Source organism: Mus pahari, chromosome 18 (genome assembly GCF_900095145.1).
Source record: "Mus pahari chromosome 18, PAHARI_EIJ_v1.1, whole genome shotgun sequence".
Taxonomy (NCBI): Eukaryota; Metazoa; Chordata; class Mammalia; order Rodentia; family Muridae; genus Mus; species Mus pahari.
The window spans coordinates 49,487,630-49,501,877 of record NC_034607.1 but is presented as its reverse complement, the minus strand read 5'-3'; the positions used below and the strand labels follow the sequence as shown (position 1 = coordinate 49,501,877).

The 14,248-nt window shown below is 50.6% G+C and overlaps 1 protein-coding gene across 3 annotated transcripts in view; it reads right to left on the bottom strand.

The window, feature by feature from the left end:
• Positions 1–7,740: 7,740 nt before the first annotated feature.
• Positions 7,741–14,248, bottom strand: part of Mta3 (metastasis associated 1 family member 3) — a 121,834-nt gene continuing 115,326 nt past the window's right edge. For 2 of the 3 annotated variants that reach the window (XM_029531306.1, XM_029531305.1), the window contains exons 17-18: positions 12,971–13,165; positions 7,741–11,355 (exon numbers count right to left, since the gene is read on the bottom strand). In XM_029531306.1, coding sequence (XP_029387166.1) covers positions 13,005–13,165 — 161 coding nt within the window. In that variant the 3' untranslated portion in view covers positions 7,741–11,355; positions 12,971–13,004. The remainder of the gene's footprint in view (positions 11,356–12,970; positions 13,166–14,248) is intronic. The other variant, XM_029531307.1, reaches the window with a different exon arrangement.

The window sequence follows — 14,248 nt, the reverse complement described above, 5'->3', positions numbered from 1 at the left end:
TCCCTCGTCTTCTCTTCAATGCTCTCCATGAAGGTGACAACACCTGATTTTACAGAGGACAATTTTCTTAGCATTTAAAATACGCCCCCTCCAAAGCGAGCACGCTGTAAATCTCAGCGGTTGCCATTTGAGTTAGGCCAGACTTGTAGCTGAATGGCAAAAGGGGAAAAACGGGCCGTGCTTCAGAGACAGAGTGAGGAAACCTGGGCTTCCGAGAGAGGTTGCTTAGATCAGAGGAGGGGAGAGCTGTGCTTCCCTGAAGAAAAGACTTCCCAAGATACAACGTGCAAAACACAGGAAAACCAAGAAGGATGACCATCGTGTGTATACTTCATTCCTCCTTAGAATAAGGAACAAAATACCCATCAAAGGATATTTAGAGCTAAGATGAAAGGATGGACTATCCAGAGACTACCCCATCGGGGAATCCATCCCATCATCAGCCACCAAACCCAGATACTAATGCACATGCCAGCAAGATTCTGCTGAAGGGACCCTGATATNGNNGCCTCTTGTGAGNCTATGCCAGTGCCTGGCAAACACAGAAGTGGATGCTCACAGTCAGCTATTGGATGGAACACAGGCCCCCCAATGGAGGAGCTAGAGAAAGTACCCAAGGTGTTGTAGGGGGCTGCGACCCTGTAGGTGCAACAACAATATGAACTAACCAGTTCCCCCTGAGCTCGAGTCTCTGGCTGCATATGTAGCAGAAGATGGCCTAATCGGTCATCATTGGGAAGAGAGGCTCCTTGGTCTTGCAAACTTTATATGACCCAGCACAGGGGAAGGCCAGGGCCAAGTAGTGGGAGTGGGTGGGTAGGGGAGCAGGGGCGGGGAGGGCATAGGGAACTTTCGGGATAGCATTTGAAATGTAAATAAAGAAAATAATAATAAATTTTTAAAAATGTTAGAAAAGAAAAGAAAAGAAAAGAAAAGAAAAAAGAAAAGAAAAGAAAAGACTTAGCAGAGTAATCTGGCTGCAACGCCAAAGGTAACCGCACCAGGGATGGGACTTCTGGGAAGGAAATGGCACCGTGTCATCAAAGGACATGTTCCTCCAATCCCCCTAGCATGGCTTAACGAACATCTACCTCCCTAGCCACGTTAGCCAAGGGGTTGATTGACCTTCCCAGCTAGAATGCTAGGTCTCCCCCAAGCCAGAGAGTTCATTTTCTCAACCAGAAGGAAATAGTTTCCCCTAAATGGGCGTTAACTGCTACTGTGACGCTGATGATCAGGGTGCCTGGGTGGGGGCCTCCGCTCCCCAGGGCTCTGGGTCTTTCACATGGGATTGAATTCCCTCTCCACAGTCCCCCGGGATGGGGGTCAATCCACATTAGACGTGTTTGAATGACGCAGGTCTCAGGGTCGGAGCTGGGCAGAGGCCCAGGAGAGAGACATAGTGGAGTGGAAAAAAGGGGAAAGCAGGCAGGAAGGAGGCCAGACAAGAGACAATGGACGCATGTATTTTGAAACCAGTGTGCATGGTGTCTCTACCCACTTCCCACTTTCTGAAAACTCACCAGTGATATCAGAGGAAAGCCAGATGGCAGGAAGGGCTGTGGGGCCCCCCGCCCAGTCTCCAGGTCACCTCTCCCTGTCTGTCCCTGGCTGCCTTTCTGTCTGCACTGCCTTTTCCTGCACCTGCCCCCTCCCTTGGCTTTCACTGTGGCTTTTCCATCCTGGTAGAGATACTGTCTGGACCCTTCCTACCAGGGAACAGGAGGCCCAGTCCAGGCCAGCCAGCCTTGGACAGATCAAATGTTTCCAAGTCGGCTGCCTCTCCCGTCATGGAACTGCTGACACCGCTGGGGATTCACACCCAAGAAATTGTCATTGCTGGCCATCCAGAGTGCCTGTCATCCAGGCATCTACCCAGGTGTGTGCTCTACAGGATGAGAGCAGCCCTGGTGCTGGAGGGGGACCACATGTCACTGTCTACATCCCCTTCTTCTGGAGACCTTTCTGTCAACACATCTACAATTAGCAGACTGCTCCAGCCCAAACTAACATGAGAGAAATTGTAGGACCCCCCTTTCGGGGACCCCCTACTCGAGTCTCGGGAAAGGGCCCACCCAAGGAAATGCAAGAGACCTTCTTGATGTAAAAACACGAGGTAGTTTAATGATTGAACTCTGGGCCTATACATATCCCACACAGGAGACAGAGGAATCGACCATGAGGTTTGAAAGCTAGGGGTTTTTATGGGGAGAGGGTTGGGGGCTAGGAGGAATTGACCCGGTTTCACCCGATTGGCTCATTTGAACATCAGCCAAAAAACGATTACACATCAGCAGAATAGTATGTGCAAGTCAGGATGTCAGGAGACCTGAGGGGCGGATGCTTATCTAGGTCAGCGGAACATCTGGTTAACATATAACTTCATTGTCAGGAGGGCAATGGGCAGAAGGAGGTGCCAGGCCACCAGATGGCTGATGACTCAGCCAAAATAGCCCGGACAAGTTCCTGCATTCTTCTTTTATCTTTATGGCCAGTCAGCCCCAGGAATGTTTTAACAACGGGCCTGCCTGGGCGTGCCCGGGCCTGTTCCACTGTGTTCTCAGCCTCAGGCTTCTAAGCTTACAAACCACTTTTTCTTTGGACTATTTGACATAAGTTACATGAATCAGGCCTCAAATTTTATCTTAAATTTCATTTCCCTTCTAAATGTCTGGAAGCCCCTCACGGCTGCACAGCTGTTTGTGCCTACCTCGGACAGGCATGGGCGGTCCTTACCCAGCTCTTAGCCAGCCCTGGAACTTCCCTGTGGTTCTGGTTATCCTCTCTGTCTCCACTGAGCTTACCAGTTCTGCTGCTACCTGCCCCAACTTCCCCAGGCCTGACTTCTCTAAAGGACCCTTACCCCCCTGAGGTAAGGCTGCCACTCCACTCCCCAGGGAAAGGAGGGCTCAGTGTACCTTTCTTTGGACTTGCTCTTTCTTCCATTTAAGGAATGAAAACCATGACTCTTGACCCTTGCCAGCTACAGGAGAGAAGATGGAACCAAGCCACCATCAGAGGACTGAGGAAAAAAGTACACGTGAGGAGTGGGAAGGGGAGTACGTGAGAGGGGAGAGGGAGAAGGGAGAACACTCCTTTTGTACAATGAAGAGAGCAGTGGTGAGGGGGTGTGAGGTTAAACTGGAGATGTTGGGGCTCCGGTCCACAGGATGAAAATGTAGACCTGCACTCCGCAGCGTCTCTTTCCTTTTCCCAGTGTAACCTGTTCCTATCCAGGGTACGATACAGCGGCATCCATTGTGTTCCTCCAAGGACTCCCGTGTGAGGGGTGAGTGGAGCCGGTGAGCGGTAAGCTAGGGGCCAGTAGTCACTAATGCTCACCAAGCATCTCCTGAGACACCACAGGCCACACAGAGGTGGAGGTGGAGAGCCCTCCTTGACCTCAGGCTGTGATTCTTGGCCAAGGCCTGAACACAGACCATAGCAACGAGCACAGAGGTCGCTGGCACCGGTGCGCTGAGCAGGGAGAATGGCTGGTGACAGGTAGGCAGTGGTTCAGGACCATTCTGGTCAAGCAGGCAGGGGGGTGAAGCCTCGGTGGGTGGTGTGGAATGTCTCCAGGGAAACAAGACACGAGAGTGTCCTCAAGCAGGAACAGGAAGGCAGAGGCAATGGTAATGGGTGAGACTCTCAGTAGGAGAGCAAAGTGGACCACGATTCACCTCTTAAAAGTCCCTGCAGGTAGGGGACACACACGAAGTAAGATACAGAAAAAAATGCTCAGAAGGAAGTTTAAAATAGAAGGCTCGGATATTTGCAGGAAAAGGAGAACGTTAGGGAAGGCAGTCTCTTTGCCTAAGAAAAGCTCTTTCCATTAGTAAAGATGGACTAAAACCACCATTTTTTGAAGGGAAAGTGCCTCGGGCAAGAGCAGAACATTTTCAACAGTGCCTGCCAACTGCCTGCCTTGGGGAAGCTGGTCCACAGAGCCAAGAGCCCAGGCAACCCTGCTGTGTCCAGCATCTGGGGTGCACACCCAATTCCATTGACCAGCATTATATTTAAAAAAAAAAAAAAAAAAAAGCTTTTTAGGACATAAGGTAGGAGAGGTGGCACATGACCATAATCCCAGCACCCAGGAAGGTGAAGGCTTCAAGGCCAACCTGTGGGGAGAGGCAGCTAGGAGTGATGTCTAAGTGTGTCTCTAAATAGATGATGGGGAGGTCAATGCGGGATGAGGGTGGGGGAGGGGAGGTGACCACAGCTCTGAGTGCTCAAGCCAGCACACAGACTGGATGACAGATTTTTGGTACTTTCGACAGTCATTAGTGACTTTATTGACAGCAAGTTCTCGGAGTGGTTGGGCCAGAGCAGAGGGAAATCATAAAGTAGTGTAATGGGTTGAGTCACTAATGAGGTTGAAAGTAATGGAGACACACTTCTCCTTTTCAGTTGTTTTGCCAGTAAAGGGAGACAAGGTGCAGTACGCAGAGGACTGAGGTTCTGGTGGTTTGAGTGTTCTGTCATCTTGTAGACAGAACAACAACAACAAAAAATCAAATATAGTTTCAGGAGGAGGGAGAGGAGAGAATAGAGGTAGGAAGGTGTAGTGGCTATTCCTGGTTGTCAAGTTGACTATATCTGGAATGAACTACAATCCAGAATTGGAAGGCTCACCTATGATCCTAATCTGGAGTCTGGGAGATACAAGTTTCTGACCTTGAACTCAGAGATCTCCCTGTCTTAATCTTCTGGCATTCATAGTCACTATGCCTCAAGACCTCCACACCAAGATCCAGGTCAGAAACTTCTTTCTCCCACCCTGATACAGTCAAGTTGACAACCAGGAATAGTCACTACAATCCACCCCTTGATCAACTTGACACAAATACTATCTCATGGCCACTCAAGCAAGCCAGTAAGTAACATCCCTCCATGGCCTCTCCAGCAGCTCCTGCTTTCTGACCTGCTTGAGTTCCAGTCCTGACCTCCTTTGATGATCAACAGCAATGTGGAAATGTAAGCTGAATAAACCCTTTCCTCCCCAGCTTGCTTCTTGGTCATGATGTTTGTGCAGGAATAGAAACCCTGACTAAGACAGAAGAAGAATGAGCTAGCCATAATAAACACTGTATGCCAGGCTCTGGTCTAAGCATCAGACATGTGCTAGTTTCTTTAGCCCCAAGATAGATACTACTATCCCATTTTACAGATGAGAAGTCCAAGGCACAGAGAGGTTGGGTGACTTCTCAAGGTTTGTAAGTAATAGTCTGGCTTGAGTCTGGATACTCAACAGTAAACTAAAGGGAGTGGATGTGTGAATTCAGCCTGTTTACAGCAGGAAGGGGTTGTCTTTTAGAGAGATTCATGCCGCTATAAACCTGGTCAGAAGCTGTGTCTGGGCCAGGGTGTCACAAGCTTCAGAGCAGATGCTATTACAGTTGTCTTGGTAAATGGTTGTGCATGTTATCACATTACCTTCTAAATATTTTGAAGTGGAAATTTCTGGGGTTTTTTTTTTTGAAACTCAGTTATGTTTTGTGAGGCAGATGCACAGGTGAGAGAATGTTTTGCTGAAGCAGACACATGAAAGAATGTGTTGCTGAAGCAGACACAGGTGAGAAGATGCGTGATGTTTAGAAAGACAATAACTATGACCCCACAGACAGTGGGAGGAGGCTCTGGCATTGGTTCGCCTTGCTCTGCCTCGATAGTCTTCGCTGAGGAGGCTCTTGTATTAGCTTACCTTACATTGTGCTGCTGATCTTCGGCTGTCATGACTTTGTAGAGAGTAACTGGGCCAAGAACTCATGATATTCCTGTGGCTTCTTTCTGCTTCCGAGGACTTGGGTTGATGGGCTGATGGAACCCCATGCCTTCTTCCAAATCCAAACTGCCATTGCTGGATCGTGAGTGGTGATTGCCGAATGGACTGGACTGCAGCTGCTGCTTCATGACGGTGTTTGCTAGAGGACTGGACTGCTGACAACAGAGACTGGAATAGCCCCCAAAACTACTTCTAAACAGGTCCACAACCCACCCCCCCATTTCCTATTCACCTTTCTTTTCCATTACCTCTGGTCCGTGGTGGGCTAGAAGGGACCCTCATTAAAGTAAGTTTTGAGTAGTCCAAGCCAATAATATTTATTGTTACATCCATCGGTTTGCGTGGCTGTCATCTGCCTTGCTCGGGGAAGCTTCTTTTTGCAGTGGGTAATCCAGAGGTACAGAACTCACTGGGCAGAATGCTGAGGAAAGGTGACTGTGCACTGTCTTAAGTAGGACATAGCAATGTGTTACAAGTGCGTAAGGGCAGTGGATGGGGCAGAGCACTGTGAAATGGCGTCATTTAGACAACGTGGCCTCTGTAGACATAAACTCACAGTATCTGTGGTTACTTACGCAAGGCCAAAGCTCCAGCATGGGTGGTGTCAGGAGCTCATGATGTGCCCCCGAGGAGTCACTGGCAGTTGATGGCAGCTAATAAAGAGAAAGTTGTTTTTCTATTCTTTTTTGAAAGAAATATTTTAGGGGGCTGAGAGATGGCTCAGTGGTTAAGAGCACTGACTGTTCTTCCAAGGTCCTGAATTCAATTCCCAGCAACCACATGGTGGCTCACAACCATGCGTAATGGGATCTGATGTCCTCTTCTGGTGTGTCTGAAGAAAGTTACAGTGTATGTGTAAGTGTGCATGTGTACGTACGTGTATGTGTGTGTGTGTGTGTGTGTGTGATAAATAAATCTTTTAAAAATAATGACATAGGAAATGTGGTTGTCTGCTTAACAAGGGAGCCAATCTAAAAAGCCAACCCTTTCCATGCCTATTGGTTCTGGGTCCAGGAGACGCCTCTTCAGGTAGGGTGCTTGCAACCAACCTAACAATCTAGGTTCTAACCTCAGGACCTCCATGGTGGACGGAAGGAACTGATAGGAGTTGTTCCTGACCTCCATATGTGTTCCATGGCACATGTAAGCCTACATACATACATACATGCATATATACATACATATATACATACATACCTGAACAAAAAATACATATTTAAAAATTAAGCAATACCTATACAAATCCAACAAATAAACGGTCTCCATTGGTTTTGCTTTGTTTTTTGGCCCCTCGGTTTTAACCATCTATCACACAGCACAAAAAACAAGGGTACCACACACAGGCTGGGAGGACTTCGTGTGTGCTTTTCCCTAAAATCACCTCAGCAGAGTAACTGGGGCAGTATGTTCAGCCACCTGACAGGGCAGCCCTGGGCTGGGGTGTATCAGTTCTCTCTGCACCTTTCCAAGGACCCCAGTGTGGGCCCCCAGGGCTCAGCGCTGGCCAGAGTGGCCCTGTGCGTGACTAATGGGGCGAGGTGTGCCTGTTGCTCCCACCCTAAGCTTAAGTGGCACAAAATCAAAGGCACATATTTGGGGGCACAGCTTCCTGAAACTATGACGCTCTCAGGATGTGGTTGGTGAGACAGTAACAGAGCATTCAACCCTGGAGACAGGTTGCTGAGAGCTGGGTGTGTGTGTGTGTGTGTGAGACCTGTTACCTCTCCTAGACCCTGCACGCAGGAAGAGGTGGCGTCCTTTAGATGAGGTCCCCCAGATACCAAAGCCTGGAGAGAGAGGGGAAGGGGGGGAGAGAGAGAGAAAGAGAGAGAGAGAGAGAGAGAGAGAGAGAGAGAGAGAGAAAGAGAGAGAGAGAGAGAGAGAGCAGAGCCCCCTTGTTGAGTCATTAGCCCTAGGAAGAATATCAATATCGTGACACTAGGCATGATTTCCAGAAATTTATTGGAAACACAATACAAACTGACAGATAGATGGCCTCTCCTAGGGACAGACAGGCCACCCTGGCACTGCATGGGAGAGAGCTTTCCGGAGCACTGAGGTCAGCTCTGGTTCGTGCTCCTAGGGGTTGGGGGAGGAGAGAAACCGGAAACTGGGAGGAGAGGACCAGGCGGGGGTGTACACAGAAACCAGAACATGGCTTTCTAGAGGGAGCACAAGGCAAGGTACTTTAGTGGGCAAATTCCTTCTAAGGAGAGCAGGGTCGACTGTGCAGGAAGGCTTTCCCTCCCAGTAAAGCTCTTTCCTCCCCCAGAAGAATGAAAACAATCTATAGGCCCAAGCAGGCCACTCCTCTGCCTCCTTCCCCAAGGTCTTAGCATTGCAGAGGAACTGCCATTCTCCGAAAACAGAGCAACAGGGGTACCCCTGCCCCGGGGCTGCTCTTCCTTGCCCCTCTCTTCCTCTCCCCCTGCTGCTTGCTGAGCCCACAGGTTCCCAGGGTAGCTGGCTTCCGGCTGGAGCCAGCTAGTGGGATGCACCCACAGAAATGGAGAGGGTGGGAGGGAGAGGCTAAGTTCTTTCTCCCGATTCTGACGCCTCGTGGTTTGGGCTGCTTCGCGGTGGTTCCGCCCTGTAGTTTCAGGGTCACGGCGGGCGTCAGTGTGTACATCTGGCCCGCGCTCTCCAGTCCTGCTATTCTCACCTTAGTTCTGAACCCTAAATACAAGTTTTGCTCTCCTGGCTGGGCCCTGGGTGATAGACACTGGGCCGTAGTAGACAAGGCAGAACCGGGGGAGCTTCCAGCAGCCTCCTTCAGCTCCCCACTTTCGTATCCCCTCAGTTTATCCGGACAGTGGCAATGTCTGAGGGCAGACGTTTCTTGGGTCCTCCCAGGGGACCTGGCATGACTGTATGCCCGTGGAGAGAGCCTCAACGTGGCTATCCTCTGCTCACTGGGCGACGGTGACAGGTCACCAGTCCCCATGACAGCCTCAGAAAGGCTGTGGTAAGAAGCTCTCTTAACACCAAGTGCTCAAAAAGGCAACGACAAGAGACTGGGTCCCTTGGAACCTACCCTGGAACATTCCTGCTGTGTCCTGGGTTTCCCAGTAGTCAGGTGGAGGAGCGAAGTTGCTTACATTACACGTCGGGGAGGGTGAGGCTGCAAGAGCCCGCTCTCACCAGCAAGGTGAAACGAGAACATTCTGGATACGCGGGGCTCCACATGCGCTGTGCTTTTCCCGAAGCCAACTGTGACCCAGGCTAGGACAAGGCCTCCTGAGCTGCTATCAGCCCCGGCGAGGCCTTTCTCCAGATCTTCTGGGCCTGGCAGAGAGGATGAGACCTCGGCAGTCGGGGTGACTGGCGGTTCGCATGATGAGCTGTCACTCGTGGTGTGCCAGGGTAGAAGAGGAAAATAAACAGGGAAGGAGGCGAGCATTTCTCCCTGTGTCTCTGTGCCACATAAACCCAGGGCAGGGTGAGAGACAACTGTGCTATCTCTTCTCTCTTTTTTCAAGAGAATATCTATGGTGGCTTGAATAAGTATGCTCCCCTCCCCCCCCACAATGATTCATATGTTTGAATACTTGGCCTACAGGGAGTGGCACTATTAGGAGGTGTGGCTTTGTTGGAGGGAGTGTGTCACTGTGGGGGGGGGGCGGGCTTTGAGGTCTCCTATGCTCAAGCTCTGCTCAGTGTAGCACACCGTCTCCTTCTGCTGCCTGTGAATCAAGATGTAGAACTCTTGGCTCCTTCTCTAGCGTCAGGCCTTCCTGGACACTGCCGTGCTTCCCACCCTGATGGTAATGGACTGAACCTCTGAACCTGTAAGCCAGCCCCAATGTAATGTTGTCCTTTATCAGGGTTGTCTTGGTCATGGTGTCTGTTCACAGTAATAAAACCCTAACTGAGACACCACCCCAAAGGCCAGTTGCTCCCTCTTTGGGGTCTTTGCTGATGGGGGTACTATAGTGAAATGCCAGCCACCTGCACGTGTTTCATGGGCCACCAGTGACCCAGGCCCCACCTGCAGGGTCCCAAGCCGTGGCCCAGCAGTGATGGGGACTTGTCATAGCTGTGTAAAGGCTGATGATGAAAAGAACCTCCTCCCCAGAGAACTCTGAGAGACGACAAGGCAGCTGGTGCCCTGACCAGTGTCCTCAGCCACAGGCACCCTCCTTTCTGCTGCACGGAACACAGACTTCCAGAGGTCGTTATTTTTGTGACAATTTACTCCTCTTAGGGATTCGGTTCCAGCTATGGCAACTCTGCCTTGCAACAACCCAGAGGTCGTTATTTTTGTGACAATTTACTCCTCTTAGGGATTCAGTTCCAGCTATGGCAACTCTGCCTTGCAGCAACCTGTTTGGGGGGAGGGGGTGTCCCCCCTACAGCCACCCAGCTGCTTTAAGACACAGGCCCCGAGGAGGTGGTTGCAAGGTCAGAAGCTAGTCACCTATCACAGCCCTGGGATTCTGCGCTCCACAGCTTGTCCCTGCTAATGGAGAGGTGGCCGCGTCCGTCCTCTGCTTAGGGAGTTACTTTGGTGACTGCAGAGGCTGGCTGGCAGAGGAGTCATCCGGGATGTCACTGAAGGCTGGTATTCAGGGCAGCAAAATAGGCAGGTCTCCAGGGGCCTCACAAGCGCTCACAAAGACACTGAGCTGCAAGAGCGAGGGAACGCAAGCCATGGACAGAGACTTATATCTACAAATAGGATTTCCGCCCTTTTACCCCAGCCCTCAGGCCCAACAGAGTCTACTTCAGATAAAATGGGGGAGCCTTCCACCCCAGTTCCAGGTCTTTGTCAGCTGGTTAGCTATAAGGGGAGAGGGCAGCAAGCCAACCGCTTGTCACAGTGGTGCGCACACTTGGCACGATCAACACCTGCTCTCTGGGGAGCGCTACAGGACTGCAGGCAAACCGACCCCACCCCCAGCTTCTCTCCAGTGACTGAACAGATGCTGAGAGTCACTCACAGGCTCTCCAGACCCTCAGGCCCCACAGAGGGTGGGAGCAAACCCTGTACAAGATGCAGAAAGGAAAGAATCATTTCCCCAGTGAGGAAAGAAAGGCGGCTTACTGAGAAAAAGCCAAGAGATACAATAGTGAGGGCAGGGAACTACGGTGAACTGCAGAAACACTGGCATATTCTGAAAGAGAATCTGCTCAGAAAGATGCTGTGTCTCTCCTGTACATAATTTCACAGCATGAAACAAGAGGGTGCACACATGCAGGGCATTGGGGCTCTGGGCTCTCAGCAGTCTCACAGCTGAGCCAGCTGCATCTAGAAATTGGGAACTGGGAAGCCAGGAGGCTGAAAGACCCCTGCCTCAGCTCGCAGACAAGTCCACTCTGGAACAGCAAGGTCTCCAGGAAGGAAGCTAGGTGCCACTGGTCACACACGGAGTCACAGATCCAGATTGTGTGCTCCTACAGTTTCTTCCCTGCCCCCTTGGGGCTTGCCAGGGGTGTACATGGAGCCCTCCCACTGGAGGGGGCTGCCTCCTTTCCAGGCATGGCTGTGACCACCAGCAGGACAGTAGCAGATCTTGGAGTACAGGATGGAGTGGGGATAGCTCAGTCTGACACACAGCAGGTGAGTTCTGGAAAAGGGAAGAAACAAGATCAAAGCTAAATGGTTTCTAACACTAGAAGCAAACAGAGTCAGAGGTTGGGGATGCCCAACCAACGTAGTGCCAGGCCAGGAAGGGAAGGCTCACAGTGTAGTTCAGGGATAGACCAGAGAGAAAGTTCACGTAGTTCAAGAAAATGCACAAGGGACACTAAAGCATCAACTCCAGGATTTGGATGCGGATACAGTGACTGCTAGTGAGGCTACTGCATTCCCAGACCAGCGGTCCTGTGTTTATCCACAGATCTCTCAGGACTTCTGGCTGATTTGGAGGAATGAGAGCGCACCGAGCTGGGAGGAGCAGATCACACTGCCTCCAGCGGTTTCGCATGATGCTGACACTCACAGGCTATGAACATGCTCTGTAAGAGAGTGAGCCTTAACTCCCAGTGTCGCAGGGCCAGAACTGGAGCCACACCCCTCTCCTCCCCAACACTGTCACCTCTGTGCGTCTGGACCTGTGACGGAACAGCAGACATGGCTGCCAACACTGTCACTGCTGTCTTCCATTACACAGCGGGATATGGAGGATGCCGAGATGGGATAAAATGCTCAGAGGTTCTCTCCCAGAATCCACTGCAGCCTAGACAGGACCAAAATGTCCACCCATGCAGGCCAGATCCATCTCAAGGGATGGAGGATGGAGCTGGGCTAGAACATCATCACTTCAGGAGAGCGGGGAAGGCAGGTATGCACAGACTGGTATCCAATGGGGGCTCATCAAATGTGCTAAAGGCTCAAATTTAGTTCAGGAGTCAATCAACAGTTGCTTTACTGGCCCTCTTGTATGTTATACGACTGCTTTGCCAAAACCATAGGAAGATCAGAAAGGTTAAGGGCTTGCTTAAGGTCACACAGTGAGGATACCACGGAGTCAAGATTTGAACTCAGATCAAGTTTTCCTGTTCAACTGAGCCTCCCACTCTCCACCCAGCCCCATAGTCTACTACAGTCTGATAAAAGTGTGCCTTCTTTCAATGTCTGAGTTACAAGTGGCCAGTGTTTTTCAAAAGTCTGCTCTCCCACCTGTCATGGGGAAGGTGGGGGCTTATTTCCTTGTCTGTACAGAAATAGAACACTCACTTGAACACAGAGGCCATGCTTCTGACCAACCATGGTAAAGTTTTGCTAAACTTACCTGCTTGGGTCTCAGAGCAACCCTGTCCTGCTGGTAGCTCGGAATCTAGAGTCCAGGCTCACACCTGATTTCGCCACACTGGCTCTGAGACAGGCCACCCTTCTCTGATACTCAGAGCATCAGAGTTCCAGTTCTCACATCGTCTTCGGCCCTCTCAAGCCTGTCACTTCACTCTCTCCAGCCCAGACCTTCCCCCGCCCCACTGCACTTTACTGAAGCGAGAACAACGGGCATCTTCAGGACTCTAGGTACATGATATGCCATGGTGGCAGCAGCTCATGACCCCAGGAAAAGATTTAACTTCCAGGTCTCTTTCTAAGACCAAAGGCAGCCTGAGCCACTTATCAAATTTTTGCTCATGCGCAAATGCCACTATCTTTTTGTTCATGTGCAAATGTGTTGCTCTGGCCACTTTTGTCGACACTAACTCTGAATCACAAGCACTTACTTTGTTTTCTGCAAAATGTTCCCTATTGGTTTGACTACTCAGAAGTACTTGAAGCCCGTGGACTTGGAGACTCTGCCCTCTGATCAACCGGCCGCGCCACAAAAGCAATCTCTTTTACAGTTTCTAGTTGCAGGCTTCTGAGTTCATGTCCTCCCCTTCCGAAAATCAGAGAATTCACCATCCGAATCTTGGAGGCTGGAAAGCAGATGGTGAGTGAGACTATGCGTGTAAGAAAACTAGACGTGGGCCAGTGAGCTGGCTCAGGAGGTAAAGGGCGCTTTGCGTGCAAGCCTGGTGACCCGAGTTCGATCCCTAGAACCCAGCCAGTGGAAGGAGTTGTGTGGTCGGACATGTATGTATGCATGAGTTCGTAAATACACCCCCACACACTTGTGCACATGTGCACACACTCATGTGCATATATACTCACTCACTCACTCACTCACTCACACTCACACACTGATACACACATCTGAGAGCTAGACTTGAGGCTGGCAGGGAGGCGGAGAACCCAGTTTGTTCAAAGACTCCTCAACGGGCTCAGAAGATGATACCAGGAATCGAAGAGGGAAGACTGAAGCAAAGGAGATGAGGGGAAGGGTGTCTAGAGAAGCAGGCCCAGAGCTCTCTCCAGCCCAGGTCCAAGGGCAACCGTCTACTTCCCACCAGGTATCAAGCACGTCTGAGAGATCAAGTGGGTGTGTGTTCTGAGTGGTGTCCATCTTCCTTGTGAGCTTCCAGAATGCAGGCAGCTAAGCACATGCCCTCTGAGGAAGTCACAGGAGGAAGATTCTCTGGGGATCCTGAGGAGCGAGCTTGTCGTCAAGGTTCTGGCCTCTGGGGCCGCCCAGCGACCTCTCAGACTCTCCATGCCAACGTGTTGCTGTTGTTTCCTGCAGTATTGCAAACTAAACCCAGGGCCTTACTGAGACTAGGCAAGCCCTCTACCAGGTCTCAGTGTCCTTAAATAAAGGTCACAAGGGGGAAAAAAAAAATCTCTAACACAAATGCTAGAGATCAAACATAAAAATCAAAACGTTATCAGTGTCCTCTGAGAAGTAAGAGCATAAACAGCAAGATTTTCTTTCCTTTCTTTCTTTTTCTTAAACCAGGAAAACCAAGGTGGAGAGGCATGGAGGGACAGAGTTCTGCTTCCTGCAATGGTACGTTAATTTATATTAGACTAACTCTCCAGCCAATCAACTCTGGTAAGTAGTAAAACAAACCACGATCTGGGGGCACTAGAGAGACAGCTGCCCTAGGACAAAGTGGGAGGGA